Raw genomic sequence first — 27,718 nt, forward strand, 5'->3', positions numbered from 1 at the left:
CGGCCCTCTCCCCTTCGCCGGGGGCGATTAGCAAGGCCCGTGGGTGCATCTTAACTCAAGCCAGGGAGAGCGGGAATAACCACCCGGCTGCTGCCGCCACCTCAGGGGAGATCCGGCGGCGGCGGCGGGAGGAGCCCGCGGCGCAGGAAGAGCCGCGCGGACCAACCTCCTCCAGGCCGGGCCCTGCCCAACCGTTTCCGCCCGTCACGCTCCCGCCGCGCGCCGAGCAGGTAAGTGCGGCCGGCGGCTCCCCCCCCCCCCCCCCGCCGGGGACAGCCACGTGGCGAGCAGCCCGGGCAAGAGCTGCAGCCGCCGGCCGGGGGCAGGAGGGGCCCGGGCGGCGGCGGCGGCGGCGGGAGAGAACTTCGGCCTCTGGCTGCCCGCCCAGCGCCCGCCGCGCTCCTGCGGACCCGCCCAGGCGGCAGCCCTTGGGCAAGCGCTTGTGTCTCTGCTTCTCCCCACGCCCCCGCCCGGACCTCCCGCCCCCAACCCCCCCAGCACCTTGCGGGCCCTGCCCCCCCCCATTCCCTGTCAGGCCATGCTGGGCGGGGACAGCTCGGCTTCAGCGGGGGTGTCAGAGCCCCTGTTCCTTTGTGTGCCCGCTGCCGCCCCCCTTCCTCCTCGCCCGGTTGCAGTGGGTGCAGGGGCGCCTGGGGCACGAGTGGGCTGGGCAGGCTGCGGCTTTTACTGTTGATGGAGAATACCGATGTTTGGTTTAAAGCCTCTTCCCCTGGTTCTCGTGTTTCACAGTTACGCAACATTATGAGCCTTCCGCCTTTTAAAATCCTCTGTATCAAGTTTTAAATTTTCACAGTTGTTGGAAAATGTGGGTGGGTGGGGGGCAGTAATGCTTTAATGACCAAAGACGTTGGGATTCAAGAAGTTAAACCTTTATAAGCGCTGAGGCGCACGCTGTCAACTTCCTGTGTGGAAATAAAGGAAGTAAATATCCTTCAATCAAACTCTGATACCTTTTCAAGCAGCATTTTTCTGTAAATTTCCCTAAAGGATGGAAATTTGTTGCTGGTTTGTGTGTGTGCGTGTGCAGGGAAATCGATTTTAGCTACATTAACTGATAAAAATCTGATCTTTCCAAGCCTAGGCAGTAATTATTAAAATGTTCAGTTTAATGTGCTGGAGCTAGAGAAGAGGGGAGTAAAGGATGAAGAATCCTCCCTATTAAAGTGGTTGGGGTGGGGTAGAGGCTTCATGCACAGTTAAATGACCAAGCTATATGTAGACTGCATAATATCTTATAATGATAGCACCTTTCATCCCTTAAGGGTCCCGGAATACTAATATACTTCATACATACAGCACTATTAAAATGCAAGCCCTGCTCTGGCAGAAGGCAGCAGCTAACTGGCACGCAGTACAACAGTGTGGGGACGTTTCAAAACCTTTATTTGTTAAGTTTCATCTGAAACCCCACATTCACATTCGTGCGTGGAATGCTGTTTATCTACCTGGCCAGGCTGAAGGCCTGAGGTGACCTTGCTGGGAATTGATCCAGTATTTTCAGGAAGCCAGGGTGTTTCAAATCCTGAGAGTGGGTTCCACATGACAATTTGATTAAAAAACTAGAATATGAAATTAATATGATATACCTTAGATGGATTAAAAACTGGCTAACTGATAGGTCTTAAAATGCAGTTGTAAATGGGAAATCATTACTGAGCGGGTGTGTTTCTAGTGGGTTCCTGTAACTATCAGTTCTTGGCCCTATGCAGTTTAACCTTTTTTATCAATGACCTGGCAGAAAATATAAAATCATCACTGATAAACTTTGCAAATGACACAAAGTTGGGGGATTGACATATAATGAACAGGACAGGTCACTGGACAGTTGGCCTCTGAGGGGTTGGAGGTGTGAGTCTGGGGTAGAGAGTGTCTGGGGTGGGAGTAGTTGTGGCTGGGCTCTGGTGGGAAGGGCTATGAGTTTCTGGGCTGGAGGGGCTCTGCAGCTGGCCTTGGGTAGAGGGGGTGAAAGTGTCTGGGCCGGGGAGGGACCCCATGACTGGATTCTGGTGGGGAAAGGGGTGTGTGTGTTTGTCCCCCTAGCTGGGCTCTGTGAGGGAGAGGAGAGAAACAGGAACTGGATTGTTGTACAGGTTTCTTTAACTCTCTATACATGGGGCAATTTTTTGTGTATCTGTATTGTTACAGACATACTTGCTGACAGGTATTTTGAATACATTACCAAAATAATTGAAACTGGTACAATTATATAGTGTTATTTTGACAAAATACGCAGAATTTTAAAATATTGTGCGCAGAATTTTTAATTTTTTGACACAGAATGCCACCAGGAGTAATATTCAGGTCACTTCTATTTAGTTGCTCAAATGTTTGTTTATAAGCCTACGTTTCTGGACTCTGGTTTTAAAATTTTGGCCTTAATCATTGTTTGGCTTCAGTGATTTAATTCTAAGCAGGAACACTTTAAAGAAATTGAATATCACTGTTTGGATTTGTGTTTCTTGCTCACTTTAACAATAAAGTTATATAGTCTGTTGTTCTCCAATCTTCTGTTAAATGAAATCCCTGTCTACAGATTGTTTACCTTAGTGCTGTCAAATAATTAAAAAAATGAATTAACAATAATAGAATACCGTTTATTTAAATATATTTTTGGATGTTTTCTACATTTTCAAATATATTGATTTCAGTTACCACACAGAATACAAAGTGTACAGTGCTCACTTTATATTTATTTTTATTACAAATATTTGCACTGTAAAAAACAAAAGAAGTAGTATATTTCAATTCACGTAATACAAGTACCGTAGTGCAATCTCTATTATGAAGTTGAACTTACAAATGTAGAATTATGTACAAAAAATAACTGTATTCAAAAATAAACAATGTAAACCTTTAGAACCTACAAGTCCACTGCGTCCTACTTCAGCCAATCACTCAGACAAACAAGTTTGCTTACAATTTGCAGGAGATAATGCTGCCCACATCTTATTTACACTGTCACCTGAAAGTGAGAACAGGTGTTCACATGGCACTGTTGTAGCCGGGATCGCAAGGTATTTACATGCCGGATGCGCTAAAGATTCATATGTCCCTTCATACTTCAACCACCATTCCAGAAGATATGCGTCCATGCTGATGACAGGTTCTGCTCAATAATGATCCAAAGCAGAGCGGACCTTGATGGTTCACGTTCTGTAGTTTCCGCATCAGAGTGTTGCTTTTTAAAGACATCTGAAAGCTCCACACCTCATCCCTCGCAGATTTTGGAAGGCACTTCAGATTCTTAAACCTTGGATCAAGTGCTGTAGCTATCTTTAGAACTTTCACACTGGTACCTTCTTTGCGTTTTGTCAAATCTGCTGTGAAAGTGTTCTTAAAATGAACATGTGCTGGGTTATCATTCGAGACTGTTATAACATGAAATATATGTCAGAATGTGGGTAAAACAGAACAGGAGACATACGATTCTACCCCAAGGAATTCAGTCACAAATTTAATTAATGCATTATTTTTTTAACATGCATCATCAGCATGGAAGCATGTCCTCTGGAATGGTGGCCAAAGCATGAAGGGGCATATGAATATTTACCATATCTGGCATGTAAATACTTTGCAACGTTGGCTACAAAAGTGCCATGCGAACGCTTGTTTACACTTTCAGGTGACATTGTAAATAAGAAGCAGTCAGCAGTATCTCCCGTAAATGTAAACAAACTTGTTTGTCTTAGCAATTGGCTGAACAAGAAGTAGGACAGAGTGGACTTGTGGGCTCTAAAGTTTTACATTGTTTTGTTTTTGAGTGCAGTTATGTAACAAAAAAATCTACATTTGTAAGTTGCACTTTCACAATAAAGAGATTGCACTAGAGTACTTTCATGGGGTGAATTGAAAAATACTATTTCTTTATCATTTTTACAGTGCAAATATTTGTAATAAAAATAATATAACATGAGCACTGTATACTTTCTATTCAGTGTTGTAATTGAAATTGATATATTTGAAAATGTAGCAAAACATCCAAAAATATTTAATAAATTTCAGCTGGCATTCTATTGTTTAACAGTGCGATTAATCGCGATTACTTTTTTTAATTGAAGTTAATTTTTTTAAGTTAATCGCGTGAGTTAACTACTATAAATCAACAGCCCTAGATTACATTTAAAGTTTCCATTTAAAAACAGGTAAATGTGCCAAGAGGCTGGTGTGATTGGTATAGGTCTTAAAAGTACAGATACTTAAACTTGTTTACATTTGTGTTATTGATGTATCTATAGTAGTAGATTCTAACATTTTCAGCATTTTTACTTCTCCCCAGTACACTATGTGCTACCTTTCTGCCTTTTTAAAGTGTCGCTGCATCGTTGAAGCAATGTGATGAATTGACTTTGTTTTTACATAATGACACGCAAGCATTTTGTTTGCCTAGAAGAGCAAAATAAATGACTTTCAACTGTACAATTGCTAGTCTGTAATGACAGGTTCTCAGTGACAGTATAAACCAGGGTGGATAAAAATCAATGATTTTTAAAAAAAAAATCAGATTTTTTTATTTAAATCGGATTTTTTTGATAAAATACTTTTTGAGGAAAAAACCTATCTAAAGATAGTTTTAATTAAGAGGCATTATAGCTCAAAGATATCTCATCATGGAATAGGGATTATAAATTCTAATTCTATAGTATGAGACAATATATTCATGTAATATTTAAGAAAAGTTTTGTAAATGAGTTCCAATAGTTCATGGATTAGGGACCCAATTTTATGGGGTTCCACAGGCTTCTGTATAGATTATTTAGGTTAATCTTTTTATTTACCCAATGGGACTCAGTGCTGAGTCTAGAAGATACCATCAGAGATGCTTAGTTTTGCGGTTCTCAAACTGTGGATTTGTGTCTCCAGAGGTAACATGCTTCTTAACAGCAAAAATGTTTTTAAGTAAATAAATAATATATAGAGGTGAGAAATTAGAAACCTCAACTCTGTTGTCCCTCTGCAAATTTGTGAACACAGAGTCAATCCCTTATAGGGTGACCAGACAGCAAGTGTGAAAAATCGGGATGGGGGGGTAATAGGAGCCTATATAAGAAAAAGACCCAAAAATTGGGACTGTCCCTATTAAATCAGGACATCTGGTCACCCTAATCCCTTACCTCTCTCTAAAAGTGCAAAGTTTCAAAAAGTTCAATGAATAGAACATTGTTGGCTGCGGACTAGATCTGGAGAAGGAGAAGAAGTCTGGAGATAAATGTGAGAAGCGAGGGACATATATGCTTGTTTTGTTAAAATATTATATGTTTGCTGTTGAAGAAAAAAATCCATAATACTTAGCGTTGTTGTTTTAGTTAAATAAAACAATTTAAATGTCTGTCTGGTGATGTTCTCCTAATACAGCAGGGCAAGACAATCCTCCAAATACTAATGATTAACCTGTAGAATTGGAGATAGTTCATCTCCCAATGACTTCATAAATAACGGCTTCAGTTACCTTTGGTAAATGAAATAACCAATTATTTTCTGATATAGCTGTAAAACTAATCTGAAAAGTTTTCAAAATAAATCACTGTTTAAAAATGTATAAGTGTGTACCTTCTAAAAATGAAACCTATGTCTATCTCTGAGTTGTGAAGAATATGTATTAAGGTTATAACAACCAACAAGAATGCACTTTTATGTAGAAATCCATTATTAAATTGAGTCTTCCTGACTATTGATTTTTAAATCAATTTGATTTAAATTAAATCCACCCTAGTATAAACCACAAAGCTTGACCGTTTTGCACAAGATCAAAGTGCAGCCTTACAATATATCCCGTTAGAGTGTATAATTCTGTAGGGGCAACAGAAAGGCCTCAGTGTTTTGATAGTTTTAATGCTTTGTTAAGGCTGACACCAGTTTGATTCTTTCCAGTGTAATTTTTTTCTCTTTCCTATAAACTGAGTATTGCCAGTGCCTAGCATTCACAAATCATAAGATTTTTAAAATATAATTGTGTGTTGGCTTGCTTTTAAGTCATAATTTTTTACCTTTAGAGGGAAGCTGCTCATCCTAAATTCTTATGTGATGATCTCAGGTTCAAAATTCAACCTTAAACACAAATGCCTTCCAGTTTGCTACTCTGCTTACACTCTATCTCCTGGGGTGCTCCTGTTCTATCCCCCACCCTAACTAAACAGGAGAGCCAGCTACCCCGTTGACATCTTCTTCCATGTTCCCTCACAGTCTTCTACTCCCTACGCTCACTTGTCCCCCTTATTTCCTTCCCTTTTCCTTGACAGTCCCCTATCCATCACATTGTACTGCGCCCTCCTCAGCGTGTGACTTATCCTCCCTGCCCTTTCCTGAACCCCCTGATTCTTCATAGTTTCCTGTCATGTTTTCTAACACATTCACCTTCCTTGCTGCTCCTACAGGGTCATTCCAGCACCTCCATGTTCTGGCCTTCCAGTGGTTATTAAGAGGCCACCATCTTCCCTGAGGTCAGGCTGGCTTAATTTCCCCCACCCCCACTGGAAGCCATGGGAGGTGTTGGCCATCTTGCCAGCTAAGCCTGTGACATCAGTGCTGCTGACAAAAATTAGAAGCGGCGACCATTCTTCGTAAGGGTAAAACTGTGAGATTGAAGGCAGTCGTCAGAAATAAATGAGGAGCTAGTATTGCCAACCTGAGACAGCCAACAATCATAAATCAACCCTCCAGTACCCTCAAAAATGTGAAACCAGTTGCAGGATTGGGGTCTAAGTGAGCAACAGCTACCTGCAGAGGTCTTTGGGAATCACTAAGTGTTTGTGAGAGGAACTGAGGTGCATGGTACATGTGAATGTTCTCCCTTGTCCTTATGGAATAATTTGGAGGAGAAGGGGAGAATCAGAAAGGAGCTCTTCATGCAGTTTCCCTGCCCCAGGTTGTCATGTATTAAACTGAGAGGGGCTGATCTGGGCCTGTAACCCCTTAGCTGATTTACTGTATTGTTTCTAGTGGCCTTACTTTCTTTATTAACTTTAACAGGAACATGTCGAAGAAAGGAGGGAAACAAGCCGAAACAGGAAGGAAAGTACATGTACCATGTAAACGAGCAAAGGTGGAAGCATCTTGCCCGCCTTCACCTATGAACTATGACAGCCCAGACAGTGTCTTTGAAAGTTTGATCTTTCCCATCGAACAAGAGACGTTCTTCAAGGAGTACTGGGAACAAAAGCCATTGCTTATTCAGAGAGATGACCCTTCAGTGGCTGCTTACTACCAGTCTCTCTTCCAGTTAATGGATTTGAAGGAGCTGTCCAGCCAGGGTTTTTACTATGGAAGAGATCTTAATATCTGCAGATGTGTGAATGGAAAAAAGAAGGTTTTAAATAAAGATGGCAAAGTGAACTATATGCAGCTGAAGAGAGACTTTGATCAGAAAAAAGCAACGATACAGTTTCACCAGCCTCAGAGATTTAAGGTTAGATCTACTGTTGCCCACAGATTGTGGCTCATGTCCTGCTTATTATGTGTTTTTGTAAAATACAAATGCTGCATATTACCTAGCTGCTGTCTTATTTGCCTCAGTCAGGTTGGAGGCACAGTGTATATTAGTGTATCACAATGTATCTTAATGAAATCAGGGGGAAATTGGTTTAAGCTGCTGGCCAGCAGGCTGTCAACACCTACTACTTTATAAATGAACTGTCTGAATTAAAACACTATTTCATACTTTGCTCTATGCACCATCCTTCCATGCTTTAGCAAGGGGCATGTCTACAGACTGATCCATGGTGTAAGAAGATTAGAACTCCTCCTTAAAAGCTTGTTTTGTTACCATTGTAATTTAGGGAAGGATAAACACAAACTTAATTATTACCCATCTTTATTTTCGTCTTAAAGTTCACGCACCCACCCCTTCTTGTTTTTGTTTCTGTGTGCAAGTGCAGGTTTTAATACCGGTTCTTTTGAGGCAAGGCAGCAAGGTGTGAAATATTTCCAAAACACTCCACCTTCTTATAAACAAAACACACTAGTATTGAATGACAGCATAATTAGTAGCATGGTCCATTTTAGCAAACGCTCACTCTGCTTTCTCTTTTGCTTGTCTTTTTCTTACTTTTTAGCGTTCACTGTGCACTGATTTAATCAGTAACCCTGGGAAGGAGAGGATGGTTCCACGTATAGTCTACAAAGGGATGAAATGTCAATACCCTGAGCTGGGTATTAGGCACAATTATGCCAACTTACAGTTTAATTTTGTATTAGTCTCTTGGGAGGTATATCTGTTACAATTGTGCCCCAAATGTAATATCTTGCTTAGGGTGTTTTTGATTTCACTGTAGTCCTGGGGCTCAATGTCATATTTGGCATTTGAAGATGGAGTGGATAGTGCAGTCTAGAGTGTTCGTTGAATGCACATAAATTGATAGCACTCCTTTGCCTTCTTGTAGAAGGGTAGCAGGAAGGCATCCTCTGTTTCAGGCTATTCATTGATTTTGGACCCCGATATGGGTGTAATTCCTTAAGCATGTCGTATCTGTCAGATGTGGGTGACGGCAGCATATTTTAGAACTCGTTTATGCAATTAATAAAAAGGGTTTAAAGGGAACTAGAGGAATAATGGGAGCAACCTTCTTTGAGAACATACAAGGCAGTAATAAAAGCAGTTTGGATAGCTGCAATGCCAAACCATAACTAAGCTCAGCAATGTTGAGACATTCCATGTTTGGACTGTTTATTGGCATGTTGTGCAGCTGGCATTAAGATTTGGCTTTAGGATATGAGTTAGAGAAATTTCATGTGTGCATTGTATGTCTTTTTTCACCCCCAAACGGAAGGGGTGTTTTGGTGGAGGTATAGTGTAGCGTAACTGACTCTGGTGGGGAGCTATCATTAGGGTTTGAAACTTAGACCATCAGTGCTAAAAGCATGAGACTTTACTGGTTGAACTAAAAGGCTTGGGGTAAAATTTTCACAAACACCTAAGGCATTTAGGGGCCCAAGTCCTATTGACTGTAATCATAGGTCAAAAATCCCCTAACTGCAAGAAGAGCTGATTGGGGAAAAATTAATTTTTTTTTAATGAAAAATATTTTTGCTGGTATTTTGAAACATCTTGACCTGCTCTAAAGCTGGTTGAAAAATGGGATTAATTTATTGTTTTGTGAAAGTTTTCACAAAACATTGTTTTTTGTTGTTGAACAATCAAAATGCAGAAAAGTTTGACGGGCTCTAGATGGAAATTGTAAAAGACTCAAACTTGTCCTATGAACCAATCACAGGGACCCACATTCTCCTAGTGTGGGTTATATTTAGGATAACTGGATAAGCCTGTGTGTATGTGTTCAGGGAGATAAGGCTGGCTTGAGTCTTTCCTTGTTTATAAAGGATTTGGAGGAAAGTGTGTGTGTTTGTGTTGCGCACACAGTGGTTTGACATGAAAGAATCTTTAACTGTAAACCAACAGGTTTTGGCAGTGGCAGTGTAATAATTAGTATTCAACATCTTTCATAGAGTAACTCAATTCTTTTACATTTTGGACATATTTAAAAGTATCTTCCAACATGTGTCTCTGCAAGTCTGATTTAAAAGCTAAAATTCATTTTTTGGGCCTAAATAAGAGGGTAATTCCATAACACTGAAGTATAGACACTAGAAGTTCTAACACCAAATATCTTTAAATTATATTTGGAGGCATACCAGTAAAATATCCAGATGTTGATGCTAGGAAAGGTTGGAGCGGGCTGAGGGCGGGAAAAAAAACAATGGTCAGAGATTCTAGCTTAGTGTCTTAGAACTGAGTGAATAATGGAAGAACTTACGTTGTTTTCTAAATGTGATTTGATTGTGTTGTATTTGGTATCTTTAGTAACAGGGCTGGGACCTTTTACTCTCTCTTTATGATTCTATGCTGTATAATAGAGACACTATATATATTGATTGCATTAAGATATTATTCACAGATTGATTGACTGACTCTGGTTTCTTTTTCCCTCCCCTTAGCCGCATTGTTTTTAGAATCTGTAGAAATAATAGAGAAATGTAGAAATCTGTAGAAATAATAAAGAAGGGAAGGTAGAGGTACCTTCTACCTATTCTCCATAGCAGTCAGGGCAGCATATCACCTCCAGATTGGCACCTGGCTTGCTGGTTACCTTCACAGCTAATTTTTTTCTGCTGTTCCACACAGCATTCAGCCATGGACATGTTCTAGTGAGGCAACTGGCATCCCTCTCTAGTAGGACTCCAAACTTCCATTGTTTGGTGTAAGGGACTGCGGAAGACTTTGTTACGGCCTAGCTAAGGAACTTCCGCTTTCTTGGAGCCGACAGGTCACTGTAAAACATAAAAAACCAACTATCACCAGCTTTGGGCTGGTTTTGTCTGCCCTGAATGGCCCTTTGCCAGGTGGCAAAAAACCCCTTTTTAAAAAGTACCTAATTATATATTCATGAGCTGTTCCTGTGTACTGCTTATTATGGCTCGCTGTTTGCCTCTTCGTCGGACTCCGTCCTAGGCAAAGCTCCGGTGCCCTGGGTTCCCTGCCTCCGTGACAGCAACACTCGGAGTCCCTGTTGCGGGTGTGTCACTTACCTTCATTAAAGCCAATAACTCGCTGCTTTGCTGCGTGTAGGCCTCGATCTTTCGGAGCACTCCTAATAGGCCTGCGGCCTAGCACAAAACATTTGGCAAACTACCTTTACAGTTTCTCCCATCACTTAAGTTCCTCTATGTGGACCGATACCATAGTTAGAGTAATACAGCAAACATTACTTTAAAAAAAACAAATGCCACACTTGCTTTTAGAAGTAACGTTTATTTGTGGTAATTTCACTTGCTTTCTTTAAAGGATGAGTTGTGGAGGATCCAGGAGAAGCTGGAATGCTACTTTGGCTCTTTGGTTGGCTCCAATGTTTACATTACTCCTCCAGGGTCCCAGGGTCTGCCTCCCCACTACGATGATGTTGAGGTGAGAGAACAAGCTTGCTATCTGTAAATTTACAAGCAGCGTTTCTAAGGGTGGAAGTATGTTCACTTTATGGAAGCCATTAAATGGATCCACTTATTGGATAGCTTTGAGTGTGTTTATATGTGGACAGGTTTATGTTCTGTCTAGGTATAGATTTGGTCAAAGTAACGGACAAGGGTTCTTTCATTTTAAAGAAAAGGTATTGAGTAATTTGATGGTAATGTCCTGTGAAATGTGCTTTCCAGAACTGTTGTGTGGGATTTTAAGTTGATGCCGACAAGCTATAGAAGCTTCCCAGCAGCCTTTGTCTTTCAGTGTAGAAGTGTTACAGCAGTGGTGGTGATTTTAAAAAGTCACGATCAGGTCAAAAAATCAATTAAAAACTTCCAGACCTACCTTTGTTACCTAGAACGCATCAAGGGCCTGATCCTGAGAGAGCCTGCTGATTTCATTGGGAGTTGTAGGTGCCTAGCACTTCTTGGGGTCAGACCTTCCAATTATTAAAACTGTAAAAACTTGGAAATCTTCTTTTCTTTGCAATTTCTTCAGCTTGTACAATAGAAATAGACTGGCACACTCTGGTACTTTGTTTAGTAGCACAACACTAGAGTGACTAGTTTGTAAATGCTGCCAGGGAAGCCTTAAATCGAGACATGTCTTCATTTAACTTTTAAAAATAACAAAATCGTTATTTACATTACAATGTAAAAACATTACATTTTATAAAACTTACTAAAAAAACAAAACCTGAAGTTGGGGACTTACGCTGCCTGACTCTCTTCTTTTAGCTGTCATGTTTTAAAAATAAAACAAATATTTTCTAGTTGGTTTTAGAAATATTACAAATAAAAGGCATAAATGTCTCCTCATGAATCAGAGGTTGTTTTTATTTTATTTTTAATTTCACTTCAGATAAATGCATCTAGAAGTTTTGTTTGTTAAAGGAATTTTAGCTGCACACAAACATACTTTTTAGTTACCTAACACATGCAGAATGTACCTCTCAGCTGTCTCCAAAGCCTTCGATAGAATTCAGTGTTCCATTTGGAACTGTTATGCAACTAGCTATTTCACATGCTCTGTGTTCTTATGTGACTGGCAGAGAACTATTTTTGAACTTTATAGAACTCTGGGTGTCACCAGTAAGGCCATCACTTCGACTTTTTTTGTCTTTGCTACCTATCTCTCTCACTTAGTCCCTTGGGTTTTTTCAGAGTTCAAAATTTGAGCAACTGGAGGTTTGAGGCACAGCATGGCTTTTTGTTGCATATTGTCTTGTGGCCCTTTGCAGGTGTTTATCCTTCAGCTGGAAGGAGAGAAACACTGGCGTCTCTACAAACCTACTGTACATTTAGCTCGAGAGTACAATGTGGAATCAGAGGATCAGATTGGGAATCCAACACATGAATTCATATTAAAGGTACTAGTATTTGCTGCACATGGCTTTCTTGGCTTTGGCTGTGAAACACAATAGTGTAATAACTTTATTTTCTGATGCATTGTTTAAGAAGAATGCCCTGAATGTGTTTATAAAAATGATATTCAGAGCACTGGAAACAGTCTGGCGAAAAGGGCAGTCGGGTATCCTATAGGCAAATTGTAGAACTGGTCTGAAATCAACAAGATGAAATTCAGTAAAGACAAATACAAAGTACTACACTTAAGAAGGAAAAATCAAATGTACAACTATAAAATGGGGAAAGACCTGCAAGGTGGTAGTATTGCAGAAAAGGATCTGGGGGTTCCAGTGGATCACAAATTGAATATGAGTCAACAATGTGATGCAGTTGCAAAAAAGGGTGATATAATTCTGGGGTGTATTAACAGGAGTGTCATATGTAAGACATGGGAGATAATTGTTCCACTCTAGTTGGCACTGGTGAGACTGCAGCTGGAGTATTTTGTGGTGCCCCAAACTGGATACTTTAAGAAAGATGTGGACAAACTGAAGTGAGTCCAGAGGAGAGTAACAAAAATAAGAGGTTTAGAAAACATTGCTTATGAGGAAAGGTTGAAAAAACCCGTATGTTTAACCTTGAGAAAAGCAGACCGAAGGAGGATCTGGTAACAGTCTTCAAATACACTAAGGGCTGTTATAAAGAGGACAGTGATCACTTATTCTCTAGAGAGGGACCAGGTGGGTGAGATAATATCTTTTATTGGAAACAACTTGGGTTGGTGAAAGAGAGAGGCTCTCAGCCTGAAGAAGAGCTCTCTACAAGCTCGAAAACTTGTCTTTCGCTAACAGAGGTTGGTCCAATAAAAGAGACAGGCTTTTGAGCTTACATGGAGCTCTTCTTCAGAGAGCTTGTCTCTTTCACCAACAGAAGTTGGTCCAATAAAAGATATTACCTCACCCACCTTGTCTCTCTACTATACTGGGACCAAAACTGCAAACAACTGTTTTCCATCTCTGCTGAAGGCAGAACAAGAAGTAATGGGCTCAATCTGCAGCAAGGGAAATTTTAGGTTAGATATTCAGAGAAACTTTCTAACTCTAAGGATACTTAAGCACTGAAATAGGCTTCCAAGACAGGTTGTGGAATCCCCATCACGAGATTTTTAAGAACAGGTTGGACAAACACCTATCAGGGACGGCCTAGGTTTACTTGGTCCTGCCTCAGCCGAGGGGGCTGGACTAGGTGGCCTCCCAAGGTCCCTTGCACTCCTACATTTCCGTGGTTCTATGATGAGCTTCTCTACCTTTTGTGTCAGTCATAAGGCCAAATCCTGCAAGGTCTCTGCATGAGAAACTCATGTTAATGGACTCTTTCCAAGTGTATGGCATTACAGATTCAAGTCAAAACCTGGCTTTGGATGGAAGTAGGTTGTGAGTATTATAAATGAGAAATTCATTGACTTTAATAGAAGTCTGAGGGGTTGTAAGATTTGATCCAGAGTCTAATGAATATAGTTCCTTTTCACTTGTTGCATATGGTGGGCCATACTCTAGTACCCTTCATCTCATTAAAGAGTACATTACTCCAGTGGTTCTCAAAGCCGGTCCGCTGCTTGTTCAGGGAAAGCCCCTGGCAGGCCGGGCCGGTTTGTTTACCTGCCATGTCCACAGGTTTGGCCAATTGTCACTCCCACTGGCCAATGGGGGCTGTGGGAAGCAGTGGCCAGCACATCCCTCGGCCTGCGCCGCTTCCTGCAGCCTGTATCTGTGGAACTTGGTTCTCTTCATCAGAGAACTGTAAGGACTGGTTTGCTACCTGTATCCAACACAGAGCTCAGCTCCATGAGAGTTAACCAATAGCTAATTCAGTTAAATTGTCCACCTTTTCATACTGGGGAACACTTCCCCATCTATCTAGCTGGGATCCCGCCACCCTTTAGCAAGAAGGGAAAGACAGGTGTGACCATAACCCTTTGTCACGTGTTTGCAACCCTCCTGAGGGTTGTGACCCCCTAGGTTGAGAACCCATGGTGGTCCTAATTATTTCGCAGTCCTTAATTTATAGCTTCTTAATGTTGATAATGCACTTATGTATGAACCAGTTTTCCCTTAAAGACTTGGGCCCAAATCCTGCTTTGCCTTACTCATATGAGTAGTCTGGTGAGGTCAGTGGGTCTATCAAGTGAATAAGGCAAGCAGGATTTGGCCCTTAAAGTGTTGGTCAGCTCTGACGAGTGACACTGTAAACTGACTTCTTTCTACCCAGTAGATCAGTTCCCCTTTTGTGTATTGTTGAGCACCTAGTAACTTTATTCCCTAATCACCAAAATGATAGTCTAGAGAAAGGTAGATCAGGTAGGACAAATGATTAGCCATTGTTCTTCATAATGTAAGGTCAGGGATATAACCCCCTGCAATTTGACTGATAAGGTTTCTTACCATGCCTCAGGAAACCCATAATTTAGAAAAGCAAGATAGTTCAAAGTTGTGATTAACGAATCATTCTGTAAAGAAGTAATAAACCAATGTTAGCATTTGATTACAATCTTTTCTGTTGTAACTCTCCTGTGGGGAGCTCCCAACGGGGCTAACACATACCGGAGAGTTAGGTGCACTCCTTGTAGGAGGTGCTCCTCTCTAGGTGAGCTAGAACATAAGTTAATTACTCCACAAGTCAACAAGTGGATCCTTTCTAGTTGTGATAGATAATCAAGAGAATTTATTAATGGCAGAGGGAAGCTTGTTAAAAGGTAAGTGAATCACATGTGGTTTACCTATGACAAACCACAGCTCTTTATAAATGGGCAAACATAAGTGATCTTGCTAAAACCTGTGAAATTCTGTAATTGGAGGAGACCTTTAATTCACCTACTTGAAGAAGCCATTTGAAGAGTATTCACTTAAAATCTTTTTTTTTTTTAAGACCACTAATCTGCCTAAAGAGTGGTTTGAGCCTGGCAAATAAATGAAATTTAAGACTAAAATTTATTCTGTGTTTTACCATAGTTATTTTATGACTCTCTCTTGGAATACATTGTTCAGGTATTCAGAATTTAATGGGAGAAGCTGTAAATTTAGCCTTATTTGCAGTAGCAGTCACATATCTAATTAAAATCAATTTTAGGAATAAAGTTAACCAAATCCTTGGCAGTGCTTGTGTAACATTTGATCTTGGGAACTGAAGCATGTGGTTGGTGGTGACATCTTCTTGCAGAGCTGCGCTGGGCCTGAAATATTTTTCTGTGATGCGTTTCTTTTAGTGGTGCAAATTTTTTCTTCAAGGTGGTGTTCCTTTGTCAGTCTGTTCTCTGCTCTCTCGTCTTTATTTTCTGTTATTTCCATTCTGCTAAATTGCCATCACTTTTAAAGAGCCCTTGCTCACAAGGCTTGTTAAGACAGGAGGGTGGTGGGAGGAAGGATGGGTGGTCATTTTTTTAAAGACCTGTTACCAGAACTGCTTAAACTGTGTTTAAAAGTACGTTAGTACCTAGCATAGATGGGTTTTATTAGCTTTCCTAGGCAACTCTAGTTTTTTTCCCTTTCAAGGGTGTTAGGTTGGATCCAGATAGCATTTCACTTGTTTGTCACTCTTCCACTGGCTCACTTTGTCAATGGGCTGATCTCAGTCACTTCTTCATTTTGTGTGTATCTAGTTTAATGTGCATATTGTAAATTTTAATTTGCCTTGACTTCACAAATAATAAGGAAGAATTTAGTTCAGCTCTCAGGCTCTCCATCCTTAAGAGGTCCTCTTTCATCGCTCAGCTATGTGGCATGGAAAGGTGGGTCTATTGTATTGCATGATTTTATATTCAACTGTCAACATTGATATCTAGGGAGTAATTTCTTTATTTTGATAACATTGCAGTAAGGTAGTTACCAAGAGACTCAAATACTTAACTGCTTCTATTTTCTTTTAGCCAGGAGATTTGTTATACTTTCCAAGAGGAACTATCCACCAAGCTGACACTCCTCTAGGGGGATCATATTCTACTCATGTGACCATCAGCACCTACCAAAACAAGTAATTATTCTTTACCACTTTCATAGCATGGCTTCCTTGGACACTGTTTGGATAAATGCTAAAGGTGACCTAAAATATGTGTGTTTCAGAGAAGTGGTACTGTCTGTTCGCTAGAGCAAAGGCCTGGTAGTTGGGATTCTTGGGTTCTGTTCCTGGTTCAGCCACTGAACTTGCTGTGTGAGCATGGGCAAATACCCTAGCTTTTGTGCCTCAGTTTTCCCATCAGTAATATAGGGATAATACTTTACCTGCCTTCCTGGCAGGGCTTTTGTGAAAGTTGTTGAAAAGGTACTATAAGATCTTCTGATGAATGATACCATAGAAGTGCAACACTGTAATGAAATCTAAGCCAGTATTCATGTAGGAGTAATAAAGATCTGGGAAAGCAAATCATTAGTTAATTGCTGCATAAAAACATAGCAAGTAGGCGGCTTTTAACAGAATCATTTTTAATTACTTACTTATTACTTATCACCTGGGGACTTTAGGTGGAAGATAAGGTGACAGGTACAAATTCAGTGTTGCATTTTATACAGTCTCTCACCAACTGGAGAGTTTATTGCACATTTCTTAACTCAGAGAATATTAAGCACATCAAGGATGAGTTGTTAGTTTTTCTCTCCTATGCCACCTCCACCAGGCACCCAAACTTGTCTTAGCTGTAAACCGTCCCTTTATAAAAATATCCTCATGCTTTTCATCTACCCGTTTCAGCCTTTCCCCAGAGATTAACTTCCACCTTTGTTTTCTACACCCTCTCCCTGCTGATGCCTTTTCCCACTGGGGGATCGCTGCTATCACTTAACCTGTCTCTCCACTGCTGGCCTCTGATTCAATGGTCGGGGTGAGGAATCAGATGTGGGAAGGATTTCTAGCAGTAGGGGTGTCTCATCCTGCCCATACTCCAAAGCAACACAAACCTAATACACCACCTTTTATAGCTGCTGGAAAACTGAACCCTGGAATAGCACTTCCTACTTGATTCACTGGTGACCATGTAAAATGACCCGCTTTCAGATTTTCTCCACCTGGAAATTGGTTCATGTTCTGAAGGTTAAGATGAAATGGCTTTGAGCAGAGAACATGTCTCTCCCATACAGTGGGTGAGTCTTTACTGATTTACAGTGCGATCTAGTTCTGGTAATCAAAAGTTACTTTACAGTGTGTTTGTTGCTCGTATTATCGAGAGGCAGCATTAGAACCATACTTCCTGACCTGCTTTGGCCTAGCAGAACTCATGCTGTCTTGTCATGGTGCAGATTTTGCTGAGGAAGCTCACTGCTTTATGGATCCACTTGCAGTGATCACTTTTTATGATCAGAAGAGGAATTGCTCAAGTCAGTCCTTACAACTATTATAATATCTGTCAAATAATATTGAAAGAGGAGGATTTACACTGGATTGCATCAGATCCCCGTCACATAACTGCTGAAGGCTTGAGAGGCTGGTGTTGAGTGAACATAATCCATCAGCTATGGCGTAACACAATGCCAGTTCACTGAGTTACTTGAGAAGCAGTACCATCAAGGACCATGTTCCCTAGAGTGTTCTGAGAATGAGCAAGAGGCTAGAAGAGTGCTGTTCCTTTAAGAGGAAAAGTATGACCTAATATTTATCCATGCTCGTCAGGCTATTGGTAACAAGATAGAAGCTTCCTTCACATTCTCTCAAGAATCCAGGCAGCATGGGCAGCAATCTTAGGAAAAGCTACTACTCTGCATTTCTCATGCCTGCAGGTAAAGTGCAGTGATGAGACTGACTATAAATATTAGGAACGTGTGGTACGTGCTGTTTGTTTTGGGGAAAATTTCCAAGAGCTCTTAAAATGCAATAGTCGTCAAAGTCGTATTTTGTGCTCTTCCTTGGCATCATGAGCAGTGTCTCCTGTAAGCGTTGTTTTCCTTGGCTGAGTGACTGAGGGCAATGGAATGAATGTGATGTTTACTTGCAGTCTTAGCTTGTGTTCCACTGACTTCACAGAGAAACAGCAGGATGGGGGTTTGATTATGTAGGCAGTTTAATATGGCTGGATGTCTGCATTCATCAAGTAACATGTATACCCAAGAAGTGGATATACAGAATTCTAAATACACCGCAAGCTGTGTGGTGTTGCACTCTAAACATGTATGAAACACAAACAACTATTATAAGAACACTTAAGGTTGCAAAGTTAAGCACTCAAAAGGAAATGCCAGAATTGAGATTCCTGTGCAACCTTAACTTGCCCCCTTGTGCCTACGCTTCTCTCTGTGCCCAGCCCGTGCCAGTCTCTGCCCTTCCACCCCTACACACTAAACTCCCAGTCAGCTTTTCTTCCTCCTCTTCTCTCCTCTGCATTTGAATCACACTGCTTCTTCCTTCCCACTGCCTGGAAGTGGGGGCTCACTGAAAGCACAGGAGAGAGAGTATCCTTGCTCTCAGTTCTGGTGCCAAGCTCTATCCCAGAGCAGCAATTACAGGGAGAGTCTGCCTTTTCCCCTTTAGATTTGGGCTGAAGCATGCTCAGTTTCTCTGTTGGGATGGTGCATGTGTAGCCAGGTCACACTCGTAGCTGTGAGGGGAGGGAGCGTGCTCTTTGAAGATGGAATCTTAGGAGATTTTAGCTGCTGAAGTCCAAGAAGTTTCTACTGAGCATGTGCAAAGTACAGTTTTTCAGAGGCTTATAACGTAGCCAAATTTAGGTGGATTTTTCATGGGGATGGCAAAAGGCACATCCCCGACACAAAGACCACTCCCTGCTGAATTTCAAATCCCTGCTCCAAAGCATGTGGTCTCTAGAGCATTTCAGAGAAGCGATTTGCAGAATTTTTTAACATGGGCAAAATATATTTTTCCCTATCCTTCATCTTGGAAACAGCTGAACTGTTTTGGTTAAAATTGTTCAAAACAATTCAGTCTGAGGTGGACACCAACATGGAAAATTTCAGCCCAAATGTTTGGCTAAAGTTTGATAACTTTAATTAGAGAACAGGGTCATTTAACAGGAAATTTTGGGCAACCTTAGTAACAAGCAGCCATCAGCCCTGCCTATTTGTGTGTATGTGCATATATAAACACAAATTAAATTAATGTGGTCCTTTTGAAAATGTGTGTGTTTGCATTACATGTTAATGTGTTTATAAAATTACCTGAAAATCACCATTTTAAAGTTAACTATCTACTTTACCAGAGCGTGCTCTTTCTCCAAGTGTTTCAGTGGCTGAAGATGTCACTCCCTGCCATGTGAAGGGAATCTTTGGCTAGTCCTAATATTTTGGTTGTGGGGTTTTCTTCAGCTTGGAACTCCCAGTATTTCACTGTCCTATTTAGGCTGCTGGCGCTTCAATTTCCTGGTGCATCTCTGGTCTCTAACTGGCTCTGCAGTGTAGCCATGCAATAACGATGCAGCTCATGGTAGCGGGAATTGATTGTTTTTAAAAACTACGGTCAGAGCTGCCTCTGTTTAGAATGTAGCAGAGGCAGGAGGGAAGGGGAAGCTCTAAGATGGAAGCCGCCCCAGTGTTTAATTACTAACATCAGCCAAAGATTCCTTCCCCACATACACCCAATGAACAGCAGCAGTTGGGACACATAGGGAGAAAAAGATGGTAAACTTTTCTGAATCAGAGGTGGTGGCATTATTATTCACGTATCACTTGTATGACAGCACTGCCTAGAGCAGTGGTCCCCAAACTGTGGGGTGCGCCCCCCAGGTGGGCACAGAGGAACATCTGGGGGGCAGTGCCGGGGGCCCGGCCAGCCCCTACAAGGGGGTGGGAAGGGAGCGCCACCCAGTCCCAGCTCCGCTCCAGCCTGGATTCAGCCCCCAGCCATGTCCCAGCCGCCGGCCCCTGCTCCTGGCCCCCACTCCCAGCCTTGTCTCTGCTCCTGGCCCAGCCGGAGGGAGGGAGGAGAGGGGGACCACTGGTCTAGAGCTTCAGCCGAGATGGCGGCCCCATTGCACTAGCGCTGTTCAGTATACATAGCAAGAGACCATCTCTGCCCTGAAGAGCTTAAATCTAACTAGACAATACAGGACAAGAGAGGAAGTATTATCATCTCCCTTCTACAGATGGGGAACTGAGGTAGAGGGAGTAAGGGCCAGATTTTTCAAAGGCATGTAGTCACCCTAGGATGCAGACAGGTGCTTCATGGGATTTTTGAATAGTGTGGACTCCTCCTTGACTAAAGTCCTCTTCTCCAACTGAAACCTTTCAGGACTTAATTATTCCCAGACATAATCTGTGTCAAGATGGACATGATTAAGAGTACAGATCTGTGATTTAGGGAAAATACATTATAGGTGTATAAACCCAGCAACATCAGAGTTCAACATGTTTGTAATTCTTTTAAGTACTGAACTACAACAGTTAAGGTATCCAGACACCCTTAACTCTGCCTTTCAGTGACACCATGCAATAGCCATATTATGAAAGCATTTTAGTGTTTGTAGTCTGAGATTGGTTTAAGCTGAGTTTTTAAAGACATGTTCACTTTTTTCGTCATGGTGTCACTACAGGGAAGAATTAAGGCTGTTTGGGAGTGAAGCCAAGCTGCCCTGAGGGAAGATGGTGGCCCACTATACTTTCAGGAGGCAAAGAAGAGCACCGTGAGGAGCAGGTGAATGGAGGCAGTGGCCATCTTTGCTAAGGGCACCCTGTGCCTGGCTCTCATAGAGTGCAATGGGAGATGACAGCCATTGTGAACGAATTGTGGAATTTTCGTCAGCTTCTGAAGCAAAAACTTTCAGCTGTGGGAAATAACAGCAAAAAATTACCATTAATCCTAAAAGAAAATTTTCAAATGTAGCCACTGCATAATGGTTCAGTAATTTTTTTGAAAGCTACTCTGTTATTTTGTTATGACCACTGGAGTCAAAGGTCTGATGCTGTGCTAAATTTCTTAAACTTTTCAATTAATTTTAACTCATACAGTAATGGATTTATTCGTAAAGTCTCCGAAAATTCACTCCATACACAAAGAGTAAGTGCGGTAAAGTTGGGAAGGATACCCTGTATTGTTCAGACATAACTAAGAACCTTGCTTTAAGTGCAAATCTAAACTCAACATTAGCAAGCTAATATGCTAATAAAGAGACACTTGCTTTATCCAAGTTAGCTATACATAGCTTCCATTCTATGTAGATGAGAAGCAGCTTAGATAGTGTCTTTGAGCCTTATTTCAGTGTCACCATTTCAGTTGTTTTTGTTTCCCTCCACCCTGCAGTTCTTGGGGAGATTTCTTGTTAGATGCGATTCCTGGGCTTGTGTTTGATACAGCGAAGGAAGATGTGGCTCTACGGACAAGTATACCAAGGCAACTACTGATGGTAAAGAGATGAAATTGTGAGGGGAAATGTAGTATGAACTTCTGTATGTTAAAGAAATGTTCAGGAGAGTGCAGCTCATAGCCCTATTGACGTGTTGGCCCCATTGTGTAGTACCAAAACCACCTCCTTTTGAGGTTTGCAGTTCACCTTCGTTTTCAACCCCAAGGAATAGGTCGCCCAGAAGCTGTGTCTAGGTTGTTGAACTGCCCTCTCTACATATCCAACATGTTCCCAAGCTCTGACACTTTCCTCTCAGTCGTAGTGTTGCTTTGGGGTCCCTTTCAGATGCCACCTCCTTCTGGCGGCGTTCTTAGTGATGCTAAGGCTTGTTTTTACTATCGGGGTAAGTTGACCTAAGTCATGCTACCCTAGGTACATGAATAATGTGGTTTACCCCGGTGTCCTAACTGCGCTGAGTCAACAAGATACGCTTTCTGGTCGACTTCCCTTACTCTTCTTGGGGAGTTGGAGTACTGGGGTAGACCGGAGAGCGCTCTGTCATCGATTTAGCAGATCTTCACTAGAAACTTCACTTTTTCATGGAGAAAAAACAGTTCAAAGGGATACTGACAGCCCCAAATGTGAGCACTCTCCTCATACAACTTCAGACTCCACACAGTAGCATGGTTCCCAGCATCTGTAATGCTTTGAGGATTTTGACCTATCCCTTCTTTAGTGAATTAGGATTGTCTCTGATAATTAATGTGGGCTCATGTGTGAGGGTCTCTGTGTATTCAGCAGGTGGATATAGCTGACTCAACAAGGAGATTAAGCAGCTTTCTGAGAAGTCTTGCAGACCAGCTGGAAAACACCAAAGAACTGAGATCCTCTGACATGAAGAAGGATTTCATTATGAACCGATTACCGCCTTTCTTGGGGAACAGCCCTGATCCCTTGGCTCCAGGTTGCATTTAAATTTAGTATTGTTTCCCTTAGTGGGGGATTATGATTACTGTCTGCACTGTGGTAGCATTAGAGGCCTCAGTATGGGAGCAACTCCCCATTCCGGTAGACACTTTGCATGCACACCAAATGCAGTCCTTGGGTGTAAGGCAAGAGACAAGAGTTGGATGCAGCAGACAGATGGGAGCTCAAGGTAGCAATGAGATGGTTATAATTAGTGTAATGAACTGTGATGACCTCATATCAGCTGCCTAGCCATGGCACCTGACTTGGCACGGAGGAAATTTCAGAAGTTTTGCAGCAAGTGCTGTTAAGTGATTAGATCACAAGGAATGCCAGGGTTCCTGCCAATCCTTCCTACCCCTTGCTCTGCCACTGACTTTGTGTGTGAATCCTGGCAGGTCATTTTATCTGTGCTCCAGTTTCAGTTTAACCTTCTGTAAAATGGGGCTAATACCTAACCTTCCCGAAAGGAGGGATGCTGTGAGGCTTAACTAATGTCTGTTGTTGAACTGCTTTGAGATCCATGGGTTAAAGGTGCTGATTGGGGCAAAGTGATAATAGTAAATTTGTTACATATGATTTGAATTTTGAACTGATTACTATTCTATTTAAAATGAGTGAAGCAAATGTTTAATGTTGTGCTTGATCGTTAGAATTACATATTTATTCTGAGTGCATATTGCTTTAACTGGTGGAGGTTGTTGCTAATACACCAACTTGCTGTTGTAGCTATTTGTGTCTCATGAATCTGAGTGTGAGTGTAAACGGCTCAGAATCTGAAAGAATGCTTTTTCCTCCCTGTATTTGAGAATGAGCAGAAGTCAAAAGTAGAGCTATTCATTCCTAGACTTTGTTAAGCTACAGGAAGAAAAAAGCTTAACAAAATTCTCAGCAAAGCATGGTTTAGTTTCCTTCCTTTCTGAAGGACCGTATGTTTTTCTCTTAGGTGGAAAATTACCAAAATTAGACAGCAAAATCAGATTGCGGTTTAAAGATCATGCCATAATTACAGTGGAACCCGATCAAGAAAATTCTGTAAGTCTAATGAAACTGCCTGCATAGACTCCAGATGATTGTTGCTGTGATGTTTGCTGCTTTGTTGTGCTGTCCTGGACTGTTTGTAGGAGTGTTTGTTTAGTTGTCCAGCATCTGATTAGGATTTGTCATGAGATTTCAGTGATGTAATGCAATTCTGTTTTACAATGTAGAGTGTTTTCATTTTGGAGTTCTACAAAGTAGATTTAATCAGGGATTTTGTGTACCATACACAGGGCTTTCACCAGGAATTGGCTAATGGCCTTAGATCCAGAAAAAGCCTGGTACCATATGGTACTCAGATACCTCTTGCTGCTCTTTGGCAAAGAAGATTTGCTTTTGAAACACATTCTTTTCAAGATAGGACATTAAATAAGTCACTTCACCTCTTTGGAGAGAGTGATCCTTACCTCCTTTGTAAAGAGCTTTGAGATCTACTTATGAAAAGCACTACAGAACAGCTAGGTCATATTATTTGTTAAAGACCTTGTGCAAGAGGATGCAGCTCTGTTAACTTCAGTGGGGCAGCCACACCTACATTATGATTGTAAGTAACCCTCTGTCTCTCCGTTATCCTTGGCCTTGCCATGCTGGCTATGGGTATTGAGTTGTTCCATGGAGGAGATGGTAACATCATGGTCTCTGATGAGTACTCTTGACACAATGTAAACCAAGGCCTGCTGGCAGAGGCTTTTTTGGAGGGGAAGGGGGTTAGTGGAGAAAGGATCTAGATTGATAGTCTTAGAAACTAATGTTCTGTCTACAGCACAGGTACAACAAACTTCCTTGCCTTGGCAAGCCGTGCTCGGATTGGAGGGTAGCTGACTCTGTCACAGAAACTACTACTTGCAATTGGCAGACAGTTGTCCACAGAATCTGACCAAAGGCCTGAAATTTGTGAGATAGTAACGAATTCAGATCACTTTGGGCCTGTGATGTAGACAAGATACATATCCTAACAAGCCATCTAGTCCTTTATGAAGGCCCTGCAGGATGTGCACCCTGAAGGAAAGTCCATGTTGTAAATAACGTAAGTTCCATTCTGTAGTCTTAACCTATTGATGGCTTTAGTTATGTATCTATCTATGGTCCTTTCAGCCACACGTGGTCAAGGGGAGACGAGATGCCTGCCCCCACGCACATCTAGTCAGCATTGTAGGCTGAAAAACAGAAGTCTCTGAACGTCACTTTTTCAAGACTAGCATTCTGTAGCTTCGTCTCCACTAAAGCAGGTGACAGCTGGACTAGGGTGGGTGGTAAGAGTTCGTGGGTTAGTCTTAAAATGAGCTGCTTAAGTAAGCAGGTAAATAGATATGATCAACGTAATTAACTTACACTGTCTTGTGTAATAAATGGTTTTCCTCCTGGTGTCTTTTAGGATGAGCGTCGCAAAGAGATGGCTTATGTCTATCACTCTTTAAAGAACAGGAGAGAGAGGCACATGATGGGAAATGAGGATGATGACACTAATGAAGAAGGGATATCTGAGGTTTGTTGTTTATTTTGTTTAGTAAGATGTTTAGCGTGCTCTATAACCAGCTCTAAATGTGTAACGGGGCTGACTCTACCCCTGCAAGGAAGGGAAAGGAATCTCTACAGCTTGTCGTGTTTAAATGGCTAATTACCCAAGTTAGGCTTCATGTAGATTTGTTCTGCAAGGCTTAATTCACTTTCTCTTGAGTCAAGATGTGCTGGAGGATTAGCAGAAACTCACTGCTTTTCTCACTCCCCCTTCTATGTGCTCTGCTGCCCTCCCTGTCAAGACTAGTTGGCTGTGAGGGGAAGAGGCAGGAGCCAAGTGTGGGGGCACTGCACCCAATTCTAAAAACCAGCCAGAATAGCTGTTTGTTTTAACACTGGTGACATTTCAAATGTTCACCATTAGGTTCCATAATTAACACCTTACTGAGTTAAATAGCAGGGTTCCACCCATAGGTCTTTGTTTCTCTGTCTGTTTGCAGACTCTGGCAGCGCTGTTCAAAAGGATTACTCTGGGCAACAGAGCTAGTCAGTTTTGTTTTTTCAAATAATCTCTTACATTCTGTAGAGACCAGACCATGTGTTGGCTCAGTCTGACCCCTGCACTTGGGTTTTGATGTGATTTTTAAAACTCATGCAATAATTAAGTTATGTGCCAACAGAGTGTGTGTGGGGTTGTTTTTTTTTTAAATGTAAACTTCATGAAGACCTCTTCCTTTAGAGAGCCTGTGACTGGTGCTTTTATCGCTATGCCTGAAAGGATCCTTCCTTTCAGGACAATGTTGATGACTTTAACAGTGTGACTAGCCTTTGCTTCATCTGGATCATGTATATTTTACTGAGCAGAGTGGCAATGCCTCTGGGTTGTGTCAGAATGTCTGATTAACATAAATCTGAACCAGCTAAAGCTTTGACCTGAAAGAACTGAGAACGCAGGATTCCTCAAAAACAGCTATGTTGTACAAAATATTTAGAGGCAAAAGATACTTTAGGCTATTTGTCTAGCACTTGTTTTTGCTTTGGTAATTGGAACCAGGCTTTATATACGCCCTCATAACTCTTGTATGTGGGTTGTAGAACTTAAATTTTGCTGTGCCACTTCAAATAGTCTCACTTTGATTGGCATTTTAATGTAATTATACTAGAGAAATTTGGTGTGCTTGACTGCTATCCCCTGTATTTGTAGCAAATAGTGTGTCTATGCTCACAATTTCTTCCCTGGCACACGGGTATCCTGCACTGGCTTTGGAATTAGACTTCATCTAGGCAAGTCTAACCATTGTGTGGGGTCCAAGGCAAGGCCTGGCCCAAATCCCACAATGCACCTGACACTGCTGCAGTGGGGACTCAGAGTAGAACAGGGTCACAGCATATATCCAGTAGAGCCATGGTATGGCGTCCCCAGCCCATGCCACTGATACATCCCTTGAGAGCTCCACTGCAGGGGCAACTGCTGGATTAAAGAGGAAAAAACAGCAAGAAACAAATGACAAGAATGAAAGTGCAGCTCTCCCTGTGCACTCGGCCGAAGGGAAGATGTGGTCCATGGAAAAACCCTCAGGCCCATGACACCTATGCGAGCACAGGTTGTGGCCATCACAACCTACGTACATGTGGTTTTTGAAGTAGGCAGTGGTGCAACCTAAAAATATGAATGAGGTAAATGTATGTGACACCCCCCAGGAGCACTATGTTCCTTTCAGCAGGGATGATAATCCAGATGGTGTTTAACACATGCTTCATGTTCCCAGAACAGGATACCTACCGTGGATGCTCTGCACTGTTGGTGTTTGCACTTGCATCACATCAGTGCAGGTACAGCAGAGGTGAGCTGCGTGTTAAAACAAACACATACAGTGTTGTGGGAGAGACTTTGTAAAATGTTTCAATTAGGCCTCAGTTCTACCCTTCCCTAATTTTTTGGGGGTAATTTCCTTTTTAGGCTCATGGATTACGTTTTCCTTTATCTCACATGGATGCACTGAAGCAAATCTGGAGAAGTGCTACTATCGCTGTTAAGGAACTGAGCCTCAAGTCGGATGCAGAGAAACAGAACCTTGTGTTATCGCTCTGGACTGAATGTCTCATTGAGGTAATCTGAGTCTTTCAAAAATCAGCCATGGTCCTGGAGCCTAACATTTCATCCTTGGAGTACGTACTGACAAAGAACAATCCGATTCCTCCTCTTCCATGGAGCTGGATTTATGCAAGGCTGCCGAGGAAAGGCATGTGGTTTAATCTCAAAGCAACCTAGGTGGTGGTGCTATCCCCTACACAATAGCTCAGTGCTTAAAACACTTAAGATGTGGGAAACCTGGCTTCAAATCCCCAGACCAGTCTCTCCCATTGAGGTTGTTCCTCTTAAGGGATTAAAGTGGCTTTGTACATGCACAGTGGTAGAACTTTAGATGTCCACAGCATGGGGGAGCAAGAGTTGTCAGGATCTAAATGCCTAATGTGGCAATGAGGGCTGGATCCACTAAGGGAGTCATTCAATAAGAAACAGGTCCACTGCACTGAGCATCTAGTAAAATTGTGTTGCTCTTCTCACAGGTTTGCCTCATTTACTAAGTAAAACTAACAATAAAAAGTATGACTCAACTATGGTGGCTTTTCTTGGGTAAATGTCTCACTAGGTCATAGAATTTGACT

General features: G+C 41.7%; 1 protein-coding gene across 1 annotated transcript; it reads left to right on the plus strand.

Moving 5' to 3' along the window:
- Positions 1–92: 92 nt before the first annotated feature.
- RIOX2 (ribosomal oxygenase 2) lies at positions 93–27,668 on the plus strand. The gene is made up of 10 exons (XM_084631081.1): positions 93–230; positions 6,988–7,423; positions 10,796–10,915; positions 12,207–12,335; positions 16,235–16,338; positions 21,544–21,646; positions 22,385–22,550; positions 23,499–23,587; positions 24,966–25,076; positions 27,009–27,668. The coding sequence occupies exons 2-10, from the start codon at positions 6,992–6,994 to the stop codon at positions 27,165–27,167; spliced, it is 1,413 nt and encodes a 470-aa protein (XP_084487207.1). The 5' UTR covers positions 93–230; positions 6,988–6,991; the 3' UTR covers positions 27,168–27,668.
- Positions 27,669–27,718: the final 50 nt, after the last annotated feature.

Source organism: Lepidochelys olivacea (genome assembly GCF_965140295.1).
Source record: "Lepidochelys olivacea isolate rLepOli2 genome assembly, chromosome: 1".
Taxonomy (NCBI): Eukaryota; Metazoa; Chordata; order Testudines; family Cheloniidae; genus Lepidochelys; species Lepidochelys olivacea.

Excerpts from the sequence above, each read along its gene's own strand:
- RIOX2 (XM_084631081.1), top strand. The coding sequence starts at position 6,992 with ATGTCGAAGAAAGGAGGGAAACAAGCCGAAACAGGAAGGAAAGTACAT. Across the intron at positions 10,916-12,206 it reads CCCACTACGATGATGTTGAG|GTGTTTATCCTTCAGCTGGA; the intron begins GTGAGAGAACAA and ends GGCCCTTTGCAG. Across the intron at positions 25,077-27,008 it reads ATGAAGAAGGGATATCTGAG|GCTCATGGATTACGTTTTCC; the intron begins GTTTGTTGTTTA and ends TTTCCTTTTTAG.